We start from the raw sequence: 16730 nt of genomic DNA on the forward strand, positions 1-16730 counted from the left end.
CCCGCCGCCCGGGTCGCTGTCGCAGCACCCACCCGTGCCCCCAGCGGCCGCGGGGCCGCTCGCAGGGCAGCCGCGCAAGAGCAGTTCATCCCGTCGCAACGCGTGGGGCAACCTGTCCTACGCCGACCTCATCACCAAAGCCATCGAGAGTTCAGCTGAGAAGCGGCTCACGCTGTCGCAGATCTACGAGTGGATGGTCAAGAGCGTGCCCTACTTCAAGGATAAAGGCGATAGCAACAGCTCGGCCGGCTGGAAGGTGAGTGGCCTCGGGGCGCACGGCCGGACCAGGAATTGGGGCGCGGGGACTTCTACCTGACCCTGAGGTCGCACTGGGGTAGTTGGGGCGGCAGTGCAAGTTTCCTTGTCCTGAAAGTGCGGGGCACGCGAGCAGCGCGTGCAGGGAGCAGGAGAGAAGTGGCAGATATGGGTGGTGGGCTTGTCTGGAAGCGGTTGGGGGACGGGAATAAGTGCGCGCGCTCAAGAGAGTAGGAGTGGGACGGGGAACAGGCTCGTTTGGAAACTAAGGGAGTGAAAAAAGTTCGCCAAGAAGTGGACATTAAAGCGGACAAAAAATTTCGCCAGTGAAAGGAGGAGATTCACTGGGAACTGCCCCTCCACGGCCCAAGCAGACACTTGCTGCTGCTCTTTTCCCTGAAGGACTTTGGGAGAGAGGGCGGCTCCTTTCCACCCCCCGCGGCGCGCGTCCCCGCATCCTTGGGCCGCGCGGGGTAGCCGTTTCCGCTGCGCTTGGCCAGGGTGGGCGCGGCCAGGGGCATCCGAGCCCTGCTAGCTGGAGACGGATCTGCAGGTGGAGGGGACAGGCAGGGCGCGAGCCAAACCGTGGGGGTTGGCCGAGACTTTTGGAGGCCCGTGTGCGTTTTGATTTTATCCGAAGTGGTCTCGAGTGCAGGGGATTGACTGGGCGCGCGGTAGCGCATCCAACACGTGCAAAGTGGTGGCCACCGCCAGCGGAGCCGCGGCGCCTGGCGGTGCGGGGCGAGTTAAAGTTCAAGTGTGACCCTCGGCGGGGCGGAGGCGGGAGCTGGCGCGGTGAGGGAGGGGCCGAGGGTGCAGGAAGCGAGCGTCTTTAAAGGGCCAGCACGTCCTGGGCACGCGCAGCATATGGCCCCGCCGCTTCGTAGCGCGGCTGGCACTTCTCTAAGCATGGAAGTGCCCCCAAAGTGCCCCCGTGGTCCAAGGTCTTTAATTAGGCTTGGAGAGGCTCTCCTGGGTGACCGGGGTTTGGAATATGTGTATCTTCTTTCTCGCTTTGCCATCTCAGGGTTACCGAAAAAGGAGGTGTACAGATTCGAGGTCTAAAGCTGGGGCTTTGAGACAAGTGTTTTGGGGGTGTCGGAGTGGAGGTGTGCATCAAGGGGAACTGGCAGGGACCTCCTTGGTTCAGGACTGCAGAAGAGGTGCTTCTGGTCCTTTTTGACTTTGAGAGAGACCCAGAGAGACTCATGGTGGGGGCATTCAAATCCCTACCCGGTGAAGGCCCCGGGGCCCTCAAGACAATGGGGAGGCTTGCCGGGGATCCATCTGCCTTTTGGCCTCCTGAAACTGACAATGTCTTACTGTCACAGGTGGAAGAATCCATGCTAATATTCTCTGGTTGAGCCAAGCTCCTTCCTCACCCCTCATTCTGATTGTACGACCTAATAAAGATAATCATAGCCTGTATGTATAGCATAGTCTTTGCTGCGCAGTTGTTACACCATGGTGGTTTTACATACAGTGTCATCCCTGTGGTTATTATGTGTCAAAAAGGTTAACGTATTCACATCTTATTGAATTGAAGTTCCTGGAGAAGGAGCCAGGATTTTTTTTTTTCCAAAGTGTGTTTTAGAGTAGTTATTACTTATAACCTCATTATTAGGCATATGTGCAGTTTTACCAAGTGTTTTTTAAAAAGGTAAGTTGGGATTGTCTGCCAAATCCTATTTTACTTAACATTTGAGTTTAAGTACTTACACCATTCTTTTATGTCCTTGGAAATGGATACAACCTATTTAAGATTGCTGGAGTGCCTTTCTTTAAAGATAGAGAAAGGCAAAGTTTTGGGATTATTTTTAGTTTTGCCTCAAATGGTCTTAAATCAGGGTATTCTTAAACTAGGAATATAACTTAACCTTTGAAGATTTAGTGCTTTTTAGAAAGCACTAAATTATCTGAGACCAAATTATCCCCCCAACCATTTTTATTAAGTTCTTTTTCTTATTTTTTCCCAAATGGAATTATAATATTATTTTTTAAAATTTACTTACCAGAGCTAGCAGATCTATTAAGTGTCAGTAAGGATTATGTCCATACTTGGAGGCTCAGAGGCAGTTCCCAGTAGAAACCTAATGGGGCTTTGGGAGGAAGCAGGCTGCCATTCTCAAGTGAGTAAATGTTTCAGGTGTAATCAGAGTCAGTTGGTGCAAGTCAGATTACAGCAAGTGCATTTTCACTTTGAGTAAAAGGGTATTTTAAGAAAAGAAACAAGGCGAAATGTTCTAACTCATAACTAGTCTTCTGGTTAGAGTTTTCATAAAAAAGAGTTACTTGTTAAAACCAAGTTTCACTCTTAGATCTGTTGTAAAGGGAGAAATTTTACTATGACTTTTAGTTTAAAAAAATATTCAGTTCTAAAAGGCAAATAACTAAAACTTAACTGTTTTAGGACTAAGGAGAGGCTGCTTTGGAACTAAGTATTTCCTGTTATTTACTACTGGGAATTAGACTAAATCTTTAAGTATAGTTTCTTTTGCTTTACTTCCTGGGGCCTGCCTGAGACTTAGAAAGGGATTTACATAGGACAAAATAATTGAAAAGCTGTTAAAGAGCTCAAAATGTCTAATTCCTTAAATGCTGGTTATATTTTCTGGACGTGCATTTTGCGTTTGTGGGGATGGTACCTTAAATCTACTTAACACTCATTTTAGTTTTGGCCAGAACTGTCATAAGATTATACACAAAGTGGAAGCTAAGACTTTTGGAAAACCCGGGATCTTTTAAACCATGTGCAGTATTTATAAATAGTGAAACTTCATTTCCATGACCAGTCCTACTCACCCCCCCCCTCCCCCCCACACACAAAGCTTTCTAGAGCTTGGGAAGTAGTATTTGTGATCTCTGATTTTTTTTTTTTTTAAATGGCAGTTTTGAGTTGACTCTTGTTTTTTATTTCGATATTATTTGGAACACTTAATTTAGGTTAAAAAGAATGCTTCAGCACTGAGGTTCCGTATGTTAAAGAAAAATTTTAATTGTTTTACTGTGTGATAGCTCAGATATTCTTTATTTTGAAATGAAGTTTCTTTAATTTGGTCTGTGAACTGAGAGTGCATTTTCTTGCATTTTAAAATTCATATCTGTTTTTTAATTTGGGTTTTTAATCTGTAGGTGAGTAATTTAGCTACAGTGATTCCATGGCAGGAAGATGGCTGCTTTCTTGCTGCAGAGTCACATTTGACTAAAAGAATACCGGTGAGCCTGACTTCACAAGGCTGAAAATGGTGTGGAACTGATGCGAACATGTGTTATGATGAGATATTTTGTTCAGAAATTCTAAAGTAGATGTCAAAGATGAATATCTTGATTGAGACTCATAAGTTTAATTTTGTTTTACCTATGTTTTTGTGGTACATTCTTGGAAAGATGCGTCGAGAAGGTGGCTTCTATTTTTGAATGATACTCAGCTTTTTAAAATAAGTGGCAAACTCTTGAAAATTAGAAAAGTTTCAAAATTCTCATGTAAACTTAAAGGTTAAAGTTTGTGGAGACCTTCCCAAAATTATTGAAAGTCTATTACGTTGGCAGTGGACACAAGAATTGGTTGATATCATATGCTGCACAGGGAATCCCAGCGGACGTTTGAAATGAGGATGGGGGTTAGGAATACTCAGTGGTTCGTTAGAATCCCTAATAGGCTGGAAGTGGTTCACCTGTCCTTGTGCTCTAACCTCTTCATCCAAGATCCTAAGCTGTAACTGTGTGACTTTCTAAGAGATTAGCTGTCTGTATTTGCCTGGAATTTCTTTGGGAAGCCTGAACTGTTTGTATTTTTCTGGAACACTCTGCCCTTGGAAACTACCCAGTACCCTGGCATCATGGGAATTTACTCGGCCATTTTTTAATATTTTTTGTTCTATGTGGGCTGTAACTTTGGGGCTTCCAGGAATCCTCTTGGAAGGCAGTATAAACCCTATGGTGATTGGAGAGAGCAAAGGAGTTTGCAGTTGTGTGGATTATCAGTGAGCACAGAGTGGATTCAGTTGCTTCTCTGCAGTTCAAGATTTGCTTTGGCCTTCATAGGAACAACTTGAAGAGACTTGACTCAACCCTTTGGGATCTCCATTGGGTCAGATAACCACCTTTTTTCAATGCATACAAAAGTCTGAAGTTGGTGTGGTTGTTCTCAGTTGTGAAATAGAGGACCACATGAACTTGAAAATGTTTATTTTGGTGTCTAAGGGATGCAGGTTTGCAGTCCAATGGTTATGCTATATACAGGTGTACTAAAGTGTGGAAGAATTCTCCTTTTTGCTAATTCCTGACAAGGACTAACAAAACTCAAGTTAGTGGCACAGAAATTCTTTGCAAAGAATACTCCTTGTTATTTGTCATCTTCTAAGGAATATATGAAACATGTTAATACATTTTTGTACATTGGTAATTTCATGTGGTTCAACCTTTTAAAAATACACTTTTTTTTCCACTGGCATTCCAGTTTATTTTGCTCAGCCTTCCTATATTTTATCAACCTGTGGATTAAGCACTCTAAAAGCTGAGTTGAGTTTTCCTTGCCACATGGAAGGCATTTGAGCCGGCTTCCTTTTTTATTTTTTTAATTTAATTTAATTTTTTTGGCTTCCCTTTTTAAGTTTCTTTTTCATCCATCCTCATATAGCTTTGATATAAACTAAAGGAAAAAAAAAGTAGTTTTGATGTTAAGCCAGATAAAATTATAATGCTAAATCTGCAGCATCTTTGTAGTTTATTAGTGAGTTTTCACCTTAATGAATTACTTAAGGACATAAACCCAACACATATCCTTTATTTAAGGCCATAATCATTACAGCAAAAAAATACAGTGAAACAGGGCTGCTGTGGTCCCCAAATCTGAGTTTTGATGATTGCCCAAACTGCACTCTTTATGGTCAGCAAATCACTAAGGCTGGAGGTGAGGAGTATCTTAGTCTTCCCCTTTCCATTTGTCCTTGACACACCCCCTCTGTAGCAATATTTTCTTATCTTGGACTCTTACATTTTACTACCCTGATCCTCACTCCCATTCTGACTTCTCCAGTCAGTTCACTCGTTATTTTTCCTTCTGTGCTCAATCATGAGCGTACCTTGGGATCAGTAGTGGACTTTTTCTCTGATTCTTTTCTAGATGACTCACCCCTCTATTGTCCTGTCTCCAGTTACCTATAGTCTGTAAATGTCCCACTTTCAACTCAAATTCAACATGTCCAAACTCAAAGCATGCTGTACTTCCTTTTCCTCTCAGATGAGGTTCCTGTCTTGAGTTCCTTGATGTAGTTAATAGCCTTCTTAGCCCTTTCCTTGTTTTTAAACCTGGATGTCTTATTCAGGACTCTTCTTATGGTGTTCAGTGTCCCCAAGTCTGTTAACTCTTTATCAGAGTTTCTTGAGACTTTCACTTCTCAGTCTAACTCTTCTCCTAGGTTAGCTTTTATTTTAGGCCTAGACCATCCTGTCCCCAAGGACTTGGATCATCTTGTGCGTCTACACAGATTTTGCTTAGTCTTAGAGACTCAAGTTAGTTCACTAATTTCCATTCTTGGCTTGTGCCTGGAGGCATTTTTGCCTTTTCTTGAGTGAATGCCTGGTAATAGCTTAATTCATGCTGCTATGTATTATAATTTAACTTTAATGTCTGCATGTTTTAGTGGTTCAGTTATATTGTAAATATATGGTTGGGGGAAATTTTTTCTTGAAACGTAGGCCTTTTATATTTCAGCTTCCTATGTGTTCAACATGATCACAGTCTATCTTATGTGAGAATAATTTTAGTAATAGTATAACCAAAGAACAGTGGTTGTTATTTTTAAGAGATGGTCAGTGTTTTTTTTTTTCCCATTTGTTGAATGATTTTTGTGTAAGATGTACTAAATAAATGCATTTGAATGATAGAAAAATGATTCAGATTTGGATCCTGTAGGGAGATTAGATGTGACATATAAAGAACTATGATACACGGTAAGAGCTTTTGAGAAAAATGGAGTTCAATGTTGGCCATTGACGTGGGTCTTGAAAATGGGATGTTATTCTCCTAAGATTTCATTCTAAATTTTTTTTTTATGTTTAAGCAGTAATTTCCATGTTTATTTGCTTGTTTATATATATATATTATGGTGACATTGGTTAATGAAATCCAGTAAGTTTCAAGTATACAGTTCGACAGTAAGTCATATTTATGTTCACCGTCCAGTTAGAGTTCTTTCTGTCACCACATATATGACCCCTTTTACCCCATTTGCCCTCCCCCCTTATAAAAAATTTTATATGTTCAGCAAAGCTGCAAGGATTCTACATGGAACACCCGTATACCTACCACCTAGTTTTACTACTACCATTTTGTTATACTTGCTTTATATATCCATTTCTTAATCCATCAATCCATCTTATTTTTAAAATTTATTTTGGAATGATGGACTGGCATTTCTAAGGGCATGAAAATAGGGGAAATGTCAGTTTCTCTGAGTGATGGGTATATGAAATAACAAAACTTGAAAAAAGTATAGGTAGGAGAGCCTTGTCAGACTGAACTTGGACTTTATTATGAAAGTAATATTGTGTTATAAGACCAAATTTTTTTTATGAAATTGTTTTTGTTTTTATAAGAACTTATGAAAATAAGATTATACTTTTAGTATTTTTAAGTGCAGCTTCTTAGAAACATGCTGATGTGTAAATATAGAGTCCCATGGGATACAGTTTAAAGCCAATAATGTACTGCATTTGATTTAAAACTGACATAGAATTTTATAATGCATATAATAAATTACATAATTGACTTAATATGAATAGTAGGCATTTACAAAATATTTAGCTTTCTGATTGGTCTTTTCTTTAAAATTAACTTTCATACCCAATGTCATGGAAGCAGTGATTCAAAGAAAGATCACGATTGAACATAATTCTTCTTACTTTGAAAAATGAGAAATTCTGAGGTTGAAGTTAGCAACCTCAAAATATACTTAGGGCATTTGTTACAGAAAGTTATGTTGGTTTAAAAAGATGCTTTAAAATTTAAATATCAGTTTTAATACTGCATTAACTAAATATTAGATATTCTTGATAGCTTTTCCATTGTAATGAATCTTTATCCACTAACCCAAGTACAGTAATAAAGAAGGTTATAATGAGATGCTTCAATGGATCCTGAGGAGATTAAATTTAGATAGCCTTAACCCAAAAATTGATTCCAAGCAGACATACATAACTGAGCGTATTCAGAATATTTGGAATGAGTCTGATTAGCTTACAGTGAACTAAAAGGTTTATGCAACAAAAACTATTGCGGCATATCAAAAGGTTTAATAAACTTACTAGCCGTTTTAGAAATAACAACTGTTGAAGAAAAAAAAGATTTATTAAACTTACTAGCCGTTTTAGAAATAACAACTGTTGAAGAAAAAAAAGCTATTTTAGTAATAATATGTTTATATCTATAGCAGCAGACTGCATTTTATTTAAAAGATACACTGGGGATAGTGAAACAAAAGTAGATTGAGTAGCTCACTACTGTGAAGTTTTATTAAATGTGTAAGTTATCTTCCACATGGACAAAATAGCTTTCAAAGCACACTTGTGTGATTGCCAATGATGTCAGGGTAAACTACTCAAACCAGCCAGGAAACAATATGGAATTGGTCAATTTAATTTTTTCTTTCTATTAATGTTTGTAGAATGAACAAAATTCAAAATTACAGCTCATCTTTGCTCTTTCATTTCAAAAGTAGAGAGAGATGTAAAGCATTTTCATCCTTTTAGCTTGTGTCTCATCTTCATTCTAATACTGAAGGGGAGAAGTGCAGGATCTTATCTCCTTTTGGGAGGAGAGGCAAGTCAATTTATACCTCTGTGGGAAGACAGGTTATTTCTACCAAGGTAGCCTGTCTCTACTGACACCAAGTCACGAGTTCTTTCTTAGGGACAGTAGATGGCACATCTGTCTTCACAGAAGAGAATGCCACCTCTAAAAGCCTGTGGCTCATTGGTCTGTACTGCGGCATCTGTGACCTGGGATGTGCTGTTACTGCCAGCAAGCCCTGTTTCTTTTACATACCCTGCCTCATACATGGAAATCCCAAGGCTGCCACCTTTTTGAGTGTGACTTGGTTTCAGCATCTCTCTGGATCTTTGAGACTTTGAAAAGAAATTTTTTTTCTGCTATGATTAATTCCACCCCTCCCCCCCATGACATTTGTCTTACAGTGTCTACTTTGTTGTAGGTTACCTTACAGAACTGATCTTAATACTAAACCCTATAATCTTATCAGCTATGAAGATGTTGCCCAACTCATCTGATTAAAGAAAGAGGAAAGAGGGGATGGCCTGTTTCCTCTTGTTTTCTTTTATTTGATTAAATACATTTCTTGGATAAACAGATTTTTCTCAATTGCCATTCCTCACAAGTCTGGAAAATGGGTCATGGATTTCTCAATCACTACTTTTATTATATTAGATTTGATAAGCATCAGAGTTGAGAAAAAATGTTTTTCTGTTTACAACAATGATCCTGGAATTTTTACAGAGCTGCCTTTGCACTGCTGGTGAGGGGCCTCCATTAGGTTTGCTGACTTAAAACATTTCAAAGTAGCTAAACGAACCTGGCATCAGGAAAGGGGAGGGAACCTCAGTGATTGCATTTTGTAACTGAAGTAGAAAAGTCTCAGAGAGCATGATGAACCCTCCAAGTCTTATTTGGACTCTAGCCAGGAGAAGCCTAATGAAGGAGGAAGGAGGAGAACCAGTTTGGATTATGTGGGAAGATAATGAAGATCTTGTCAGTTTGGTGTCTCCAATAGTTATCTCTGAGTCCTGGAGGTGATTAGCTTTGCCCCTCAATCCCCACCCCCTTCATAACAGTTTTCCTTTTAAAATCTGGAAAATAAGTTTTTTTCCTCCTCCAATACCATGGCCCAGAAGCCCAAGTGAGGTGCCTTGAGGGATGACCCATCTTGTCCAAGAAAAATTCCTGCAGACAGAATGGGAGGGTCTCTATCTTTGCAGTAGTGGTGAGGGGGAAGATTGTTAGGCTGACCCTTCATTTTGCATCTGAAAAGAAATGCATTTGGATTTCAAATCCAATTTGAAGAGATAAATTATAACTGGATTACATAATTCCTACACTTGTAAATATTGTATGTCCGTCAAAGCTTGTAAACAAAATAATCACAAATATTTGGGAATGGTCTATGCTAGTAAATATCAAATGCCTCAGGCTTGTTTGATTGCTTGGAAGCATGGTCAAACAAAATGATTTGAATATGGTTTAGCTAGAAACTTATTTTGGTAGATTCTTGAGGTAGTGACGGCCAGATGTGGATTTTATTGTATCATTTTGACATGAAAGAATTTTTTTTCAGCTATTCTCATAAAACCTTAAGTGTAGGGTTGCATCAAGTTAAATGTATCAAGATAGGTACATTCAGTCACCACAGTTTTGTATCAGATGATGTAGCTCCTTTACCCTGTGATGCTTAATTTGTAGAATCATCAATTTGTCATATCAATGAGTGTTCAGTGTCAGGTTTCAGCCATCACAGTATGATTTGAAGAGCCCAGAAACCCAGCTACCTTAAGGCGAGTATTATTACATCACCTGTCTGCAGCAGGGGACCTCCCTCTCTGCAGGGCCAGCTCTGAAGGGGTCAGGAGGGAGGGGGAGGTAGCAGAATGGAACTTGCAGAACTTGTAACTATCAACTGAGGTTGTTTGTGTCCTCAGTACCAGCTGGGTGCATTTCTCTAAACTTTTAAACCTTTTCTCTGGGTCGGTAGATAGGCATGCCAACATGAAATTTGCATACAGTGAATGTGAAAGCTTCCATTAGACCATTTTACTGAGAGTTTTATGTAATCTGTTTGACTGAATTGGTTTTTCTCCTTCAGTCTTTGAAATTCAACTTTTTTTAGTGGCCCATTATTACATTTGCATACTTTTTGTTTTTTAATTTTAATTTATTTTTTTATTTTGGTGACATTGGTTAACAATCCAGTACATTTCAGGTGTACTATTTAGCAGTAAGGCGTATATACATATTGCATTGTGTGTTCACTGCGACATTTGCATATACTGAATGTGAAAAATTCCTATACTCTTATTCTCTTGTTACCTGTGTGCCCACGGTGGTTTCTTGAACCCTTTAGAATTCATTTCTATTTGTGTATATAAAGTATGTATTGCATATTTGTATTAACATGCAGGCTTTGAGATTCTGATATTGACACTGATTTTAAACAGTATTTGATGGCTTTACATTTTAGAAGAGGCCACCAAAATTATTTTTAATGCTATTTTTGTTCTGAAGTATTTGGGATAATTAAAAACTTAATGTTAAGGAAATTTATTGTAATTAGGTGTGTTTCGATGCTATTTACATTCTTTTTTTGGTCCTGCAATGGATACTGTTTCGATGCTATTTACATTCTTTTTTTGGTCCTGCAGTGGATACCACACTGCTCTGTAGTAGTCCTGTAACATAGTCCGGTATTCCTGGGATGTTTAAGGTGCTTTATATTTCTTGAAATGACATTTTATTATCTTTGATAATTACTGAGAACATACTAAAGAAAATAAAAGGAAAGCAGAATTTGGATTATTAAAAATTTTGAAGCACGTTTGTCATAACCTTCAAGAATTACCCTGCACGCATTTCAGTGTTTCAGGACTAGTCCCTCACTATCTGTCACCACCCTTTCAGACTGCCCTTATTCCTGATCTGTAGTTCTCATTGTGGTACCTAACTCAGAAGTAAATATTCTTAAAGAAGCTGTTTATAGTTTAGCTGAATTTCAAGCCATTTAAGACGTAGTTTGAATATTAAAGTTGTACCATTTCATTCCTTAGTGTGATTACTTTATTTTAAGCTAAAGGTGAAGAATGAGTCAGATAAAGAATTAAATGGAGAGAATATTGCATTGATACACATATGTCTTCCATATTTATGCTGAGTGTTTTTTCTCCACACACTATGGGGTGGTGCTTGTTTGAAGTCAGTTTCAGAATTCATTATTATTTGATTGCATGTCTTATAAATTATATCTCTAAGAAAAAATTTAAAAATGATTATTGTGCCATGTGATACCATTGAACAGTGTAAGTAATCTTGGGTTATATCAGATGTTGAATGTATTCACAGAAAGGCCCGACTTAATTTCTTTTGTGATGAAATTGTGGAGACATTTTAACCAAAGACAAGCTGTTAATGGCCGTGGCTCTTAGACTAACCTTGACTTCCACCTGTGTTTATATAAAAGGCAGGAAGAGAAAAAGGAAAACACATTCGGTCATGGAAGCCATGAGCTGAGATCTATTCTACTGCGATTGACAACCCAGAGCCTCCAATTAAGCCTCATTTACACTCCCCATCCCCATTTGAGTTTCAAATAACTTTTAAAGAGGACTGTAAGGAAGAAGTAATGAAATTAGAAGGTTAAAATGAAAACAAAACATTTCAGATTCTAAGGTAATTAATACATCTGACATTCCTTTCATGACTAAATTTTTTGTGATCCTTAACTGTGAATACAGCCCTGGGATTTGAAATGGTAGTTTCCCTAACTACCTTTAGTTTTACGCCTTATTAAGCTTGTTTCTGGGTGGCCTGCTGAGACTATTTTAGCGACTCACTTAAAAAAATGACGTTGAATTTTATTAAGCATACATACTTTCAAGTCCCTGCATGACCTACCTTTTGCACAAAAGCTCACCACTCTTGGTGAGGTGTCCTTGCTCCCTCAGGCTGCTATCTTGTTACTCTGTCCTGAAACAGATTAGTAGCCAGCCACCTTCCTGAAGGACCTTCACAGGGCACATCACATCATGATCTCACTGATAAGAGCATAATGACTTGTTAGACCACATTTATTGTGCAAATGAACTTGAATGTCACTCGGGCAGCAAGCATATCTGTGTAGGCTTAAAAATTTTTGAATTTAATTCCTCATCCATCTTTTCATGAGGTTGTAGCTTTTGGATTTATAGTTACTCAGTCTGACTACAAATATATTAATAGTTTTTCTGTTTGGCCAAATATGGGGCATGACCCTTGACATTCTGTTTGGGTATGCCTGGGAATTTGATATCCTTCAATTTAAAAGGAATTCCTTTCTTCGTTTCCTGTGATAGTGTGAGGAATATACATTTGACTGTTTTAACCAGAGGTGGAGGAAGACAGGAAAAAAGTAAAATTGGAATTCATGAAGAGGGTATTAATTATTTTTTCTGGGTGTGGTTTAATTGACATGCCTTTTATAGGAGTCAATACTAAGAAAAAGCTATAGTGTTTAGTTTTATTTTCTTTGATTTGGACATAGTTTTTGACCCACTTGACATTTTAGGGTCTTTGAACTGTTCTGTGTTTAAGTACATATAGGAAGAACTAAACTACCTGTCCTGTCTTTTCGTGATACCTTTACCAGTCCTAAGTATGCCATCAGCAACAGAGAAAGCTGCAAAAGGGACATTTATAATTCTCCCACGAGGAAGGGGAGAGTTTTGCTGCTACTGACCAAATGTTTACAAGAGTGATTCTGTTTCGTGAATGTAATCAGAACCACTATCAAAAATTATCCCCTTTGAATTGTCATGAAATTCAAATATCTAAAATTTGATGAACATAGACATCGTTAAGCCAGAGTTTTACAATATTTCCTTTTTATAAGTCACAAAAGTCAACTTTTTTAACTGCTTTAAACAGAAAATCATGCCCTATCCCATAATACATTAATAGATTTGGTTTTTGTTCATTAGTTTTCACATTTCTCATCTAAGGCTAATACCCAGGTTAGATTAGTTAAAAATGTAGATTGTAGTCTCTGTTCTGTTCTCTATTATCCACTAAATGAAGAATGCCACATGTAGCCTTCTTAGCTTTTGAGGATACGCATCTAAACGGCTCATATTAAAAGGGCACTTATTTTTGATCATCTCTTGTGTTCCCCCCTAATTTTTCATCTCCTCCTTTGTTTTTTCCTTCTCATTTTCAGCCCCCTCATTTAAAATGTTTGATTTGAATAAATTTCTCCTACCTATTAATGTAAATTAGGTGAAAAGTTCCTTTTAAAGGTCATTGCTGGTTACTGATATGTTCTGCTTCATCACAACAGCCCTGTTGTATTTACTGCTGCCATTGGGAATGGTCACTGAATTACTAATAGATCTAATCCCATTCAGAAGTATTTATAAGTAGAAGATTTACTGTCTGACAAGTTATCTATGGGAGTTATCTTAAAAGAGTTGGCAGTTCCCCTTTATTTCCTAGTTCCTGGGTTTTGGCCCAAGGGCTGTTTATTAATTTTGTGTAACAGAAGGTATGAGGAATTGTGAAGTCTTAGTTTGATCAAATTTTAAAACTACCAGTTGATACAGGAGCCTCTGCATGGCCATTTGGAGGTTTTGAGAATCTGCTACCCCCACTAAATTTTATTTCCATTTTGAGCCTGTGTGTTCACCTGTAATTCCTTCCCTCCCACACTCCAAACTTGCTTCTGGTTCTGGGAGCTACATGGAATTAGCTTAATTTATTTCCCCTTCAGGTACATGAAACCAGTTCCTATTATTATTCTTTTCCAAGATCACCAGTCCTAACTCCTTAATGAGCCCTTCAGAAGACTTAGATTTCTATACATTGTCAAAACTCAGAACCCCAGACCAAGTATTCTGCTGTAGATGGGGGTTGGGAATAGCCAGTGAAGTACGCAGCGGATTGGTGGTGGCCTTGTCTAGGGGCACCATGCTGCTGTGTATTCTAGGTTTAGCTTGTAAGCTAAAAATCTGTAAGTATCTGTCTTGAAAGATATTTTTACTAACTTCAGTTTATATATTGGTATATAGGCAGGGAAGGGAAGGAAATAGCTTTTCCAGTGTCAGGTAGTCTGGATGTATAGATGTAAATTTCCATTGAATTTGTACTCCCAAATCGATCCCATTTGTGATGTGCAGTTAACTTATATTTGACTTTATGGAGAGGAGAGAACCACACCAAGTTACAAGATGAGTAATCATAGCCAGATCAGCATTATTGTAGGAGCATATTGTCATCAGCTGTTTGCATTGAGCTAAAAAATTAGTGTGTTCGTGCTCTGCAGTGGTGAATCTTGAACTGTCTCTAGCCATAGTTTAGTTTAGCAAATTGTGCAGCCTTCCTTCTCTATCTGTGTGAAATGCAGAAATTATTAATTTTGAGATGGGTGATGTTGGCTAACTTCATGTTTCAAAGCTTTAAATTTTAATTTCTACCCTAGAGAGCGTGAGACCATTGATTGGAGATGTCTCTACTTTAGTAAAAGGAGGTAAAAGTAAAGAGTTGTATGGTTTTTGTACTTTAACGGAGATGAGAGAGAATGCTGCCCCTGTGTTTTAGGTGAATAATTCCCATAGATAGACATTTTATCTATTGATTACATAGATTTGAACTAGTCAAACCAGGCTTTATGGAATAGAGAGCTCCCATATTAAGGGCTATGAGTTTCTATAAACCACTTGGGAAGTGCCTAGGCCAACACTGAATGTGTAAGCTGGCACATCCCTTGGGACTCTCGTGAGGATCTTACATCATGAGTGTTTCTCCCGTTGCATTGGTTTCGGCTCTCACCCTATCTCTGGCTTCTAATTGGTTGTTCATTTATCTTCCCATCTCATCCCCCTCCCAGAAACTTTTTTCTTCCTGTTAGAGGCAGTAAAGTCCCCATTCTCCTTGTCATTTCACATGGAAGCTTTATCTACTTAGCTTTGCATGGGGTAGGCGGAGGTGGGAGAGGAAGACTAGTCTGTGTTAATCACGAATTGTTGGGGATGTATGTTTCAATTTCCTTCTGTCTCAGTTTCCCCACTTGTAATTTTGGATAATTGGCCAGCCAGTGCCAGTGTCTACAAAACATGCCTGGAGATCCTTGGTTAAATGTATATTCTCTCATACATTTAAGTGGATGCCCTTAGATCACTGGGGTGTTCCAGAACTGAAATTGGGGTCTTTTCAGAACTAGCAGACTTCCCTCTAACATTTGCTTTTTATAATACCCTCATGAGCATAGCCCAGATCTGTAATTTTGCAGTAAATATTAGTAGTCCTGGATTCTGTTTCTAGATTGGTAACCTGATAATTCATATTTAGAGAAGTCATGTCACTGCTGTACTAGCGTCTTCATCTGTGAAATGGGGTTAATGATGCTACTGGGAAGTACTTGTAGGGCAAGTTCAGGTGCTCAGAGCAGGGAGCTGTGTGTAATATACAATTATGCTGTAATATACATTTTAGCATTAGCTAATGCTGAATACTTGGACTTAAAATTCAGAGTACTTGAGAGTATGAGGCTTTCATTTTTTGTTTATGGGTTTCTTGATTATATGGAATACATTAAGATAAAAAACAACCAAAGAAAGAGCCAAAACACCTAACTAGACCTATCTTTTCTAACTTTCCTGGTAATTCTGCAGCAGGCTTGATAAGGGTGTTCTGGAACACTTGTCTCATATTTTGGAAGAACTGATGATTTGGGAAAATACCTGGCAATGTGAAAAAAAATACAAAATTGTATATAAACTGATCCAGTTGTATGAAATATCTTTCAGTTTCCAATTGTGTGAAATACCTGGAAGGAAATATCTCCAAAGGTTAGTGGTGGGCCGTATTTGGTTTGTGTAAATATGAGTAGTTTATTCGTTCTTTATATTTTACTTTACTTTTTTACATTTTCAAGCAACAAACACTTTTATTAGAACCATTAAAGTTTTTGAAATGAAAATGAAGTTTGTGGTTTTCCATTCCTCCCCCTTGAGAGAATGTTGGACTCAAGTAAGTGTTGATTATACTGTTATCTTTTAGAGGAGAAGATGACTTGGATTAGTTGTTATTATTGCATAGACATCTAAGGTTATTGTCATTACTATCTCCATATCTTACATGGAGTGTCACACAGTAAGTGATGGAACCAAGATGCCAGTGGGTTTTTATTGTAGACCTCAGACTACTAACCACTTTAGTTTGATATATCAGAGAGATGATTATCTTTGAAATCTGGGAGAAAAAGTAGGACTTGAAGCTGGAAATACAAAGGTAAAATAAAATCAACAACTATATAATCAGTTAATTAATAGAATCTAAATAATTAATGTACATACCTACAATCCTAAGTAAGAAGTTTTGCTGGCTCGTCCAGCTGGTTAACTAGACTCTTAAAGATGAAAAACTATTATGATGGTGAGCCTTTGGGTTAGTAAATTTTGTTGTCTTCTGAGGAGGGAGGAGTACATTTGTGATGATGATTAATGAGCAGTTGAGAGAAGTTGACCAAGTGACCTAGTTAGTTATGGCTCACAGTGTGGCAAAAAGGAGTTGCCCCATGTTTTCCTCACCAGGTAAATGGATGGCTCTAGTCTGTTTCACTCTGGGCTCTGTCACCCCTCCACATATTGCTTAGAAGGAGAAAAAGTGCTTGCTTTCACAGGGAGATGGCCTGTTGATGCTCTAAGAGTTGACAAATAGATCA

At 38.5% G+C, this 16730-nt stretch overlaps 1 protein-coding gene across 1 annotated transcript in view; it reads left to right on the plus strand.

The window, feature by feature from the left end:
• FOXO1 (forkhead box O1) overlaps positions 1-16730 on the plus strand; it is an 84327-nt gene that overhangs the window by 914 nt on the left and 66683 nt on the right. The window contains exon 2 of the mRNA XM_023536706.1: positions 1-256. This exon is cut by the window's left edge and continues 99 nt beyond it. Within this exon, the coding sequence (XP_023392474.1) occupies positions 1-256 (256 nt within the window). The remainder of the gene's footprint in view (positions 257-16730) is intronic.

Source organism: Pteropus vampyrus, unplaced genomic scaffold (assembly GCF_000151845.1).
Source record: "Pteropus vampyrus isolate Shadow unplaced genomic scaffold, Pvam_2.0 Scaffold167, whole genome shotgun sequence".
NCBI lineage: Eukaryota > Metazoa > Chordata > Mammalia > Chiroptera > Pteropodidae > Pteropus > Pteropus vampyrus.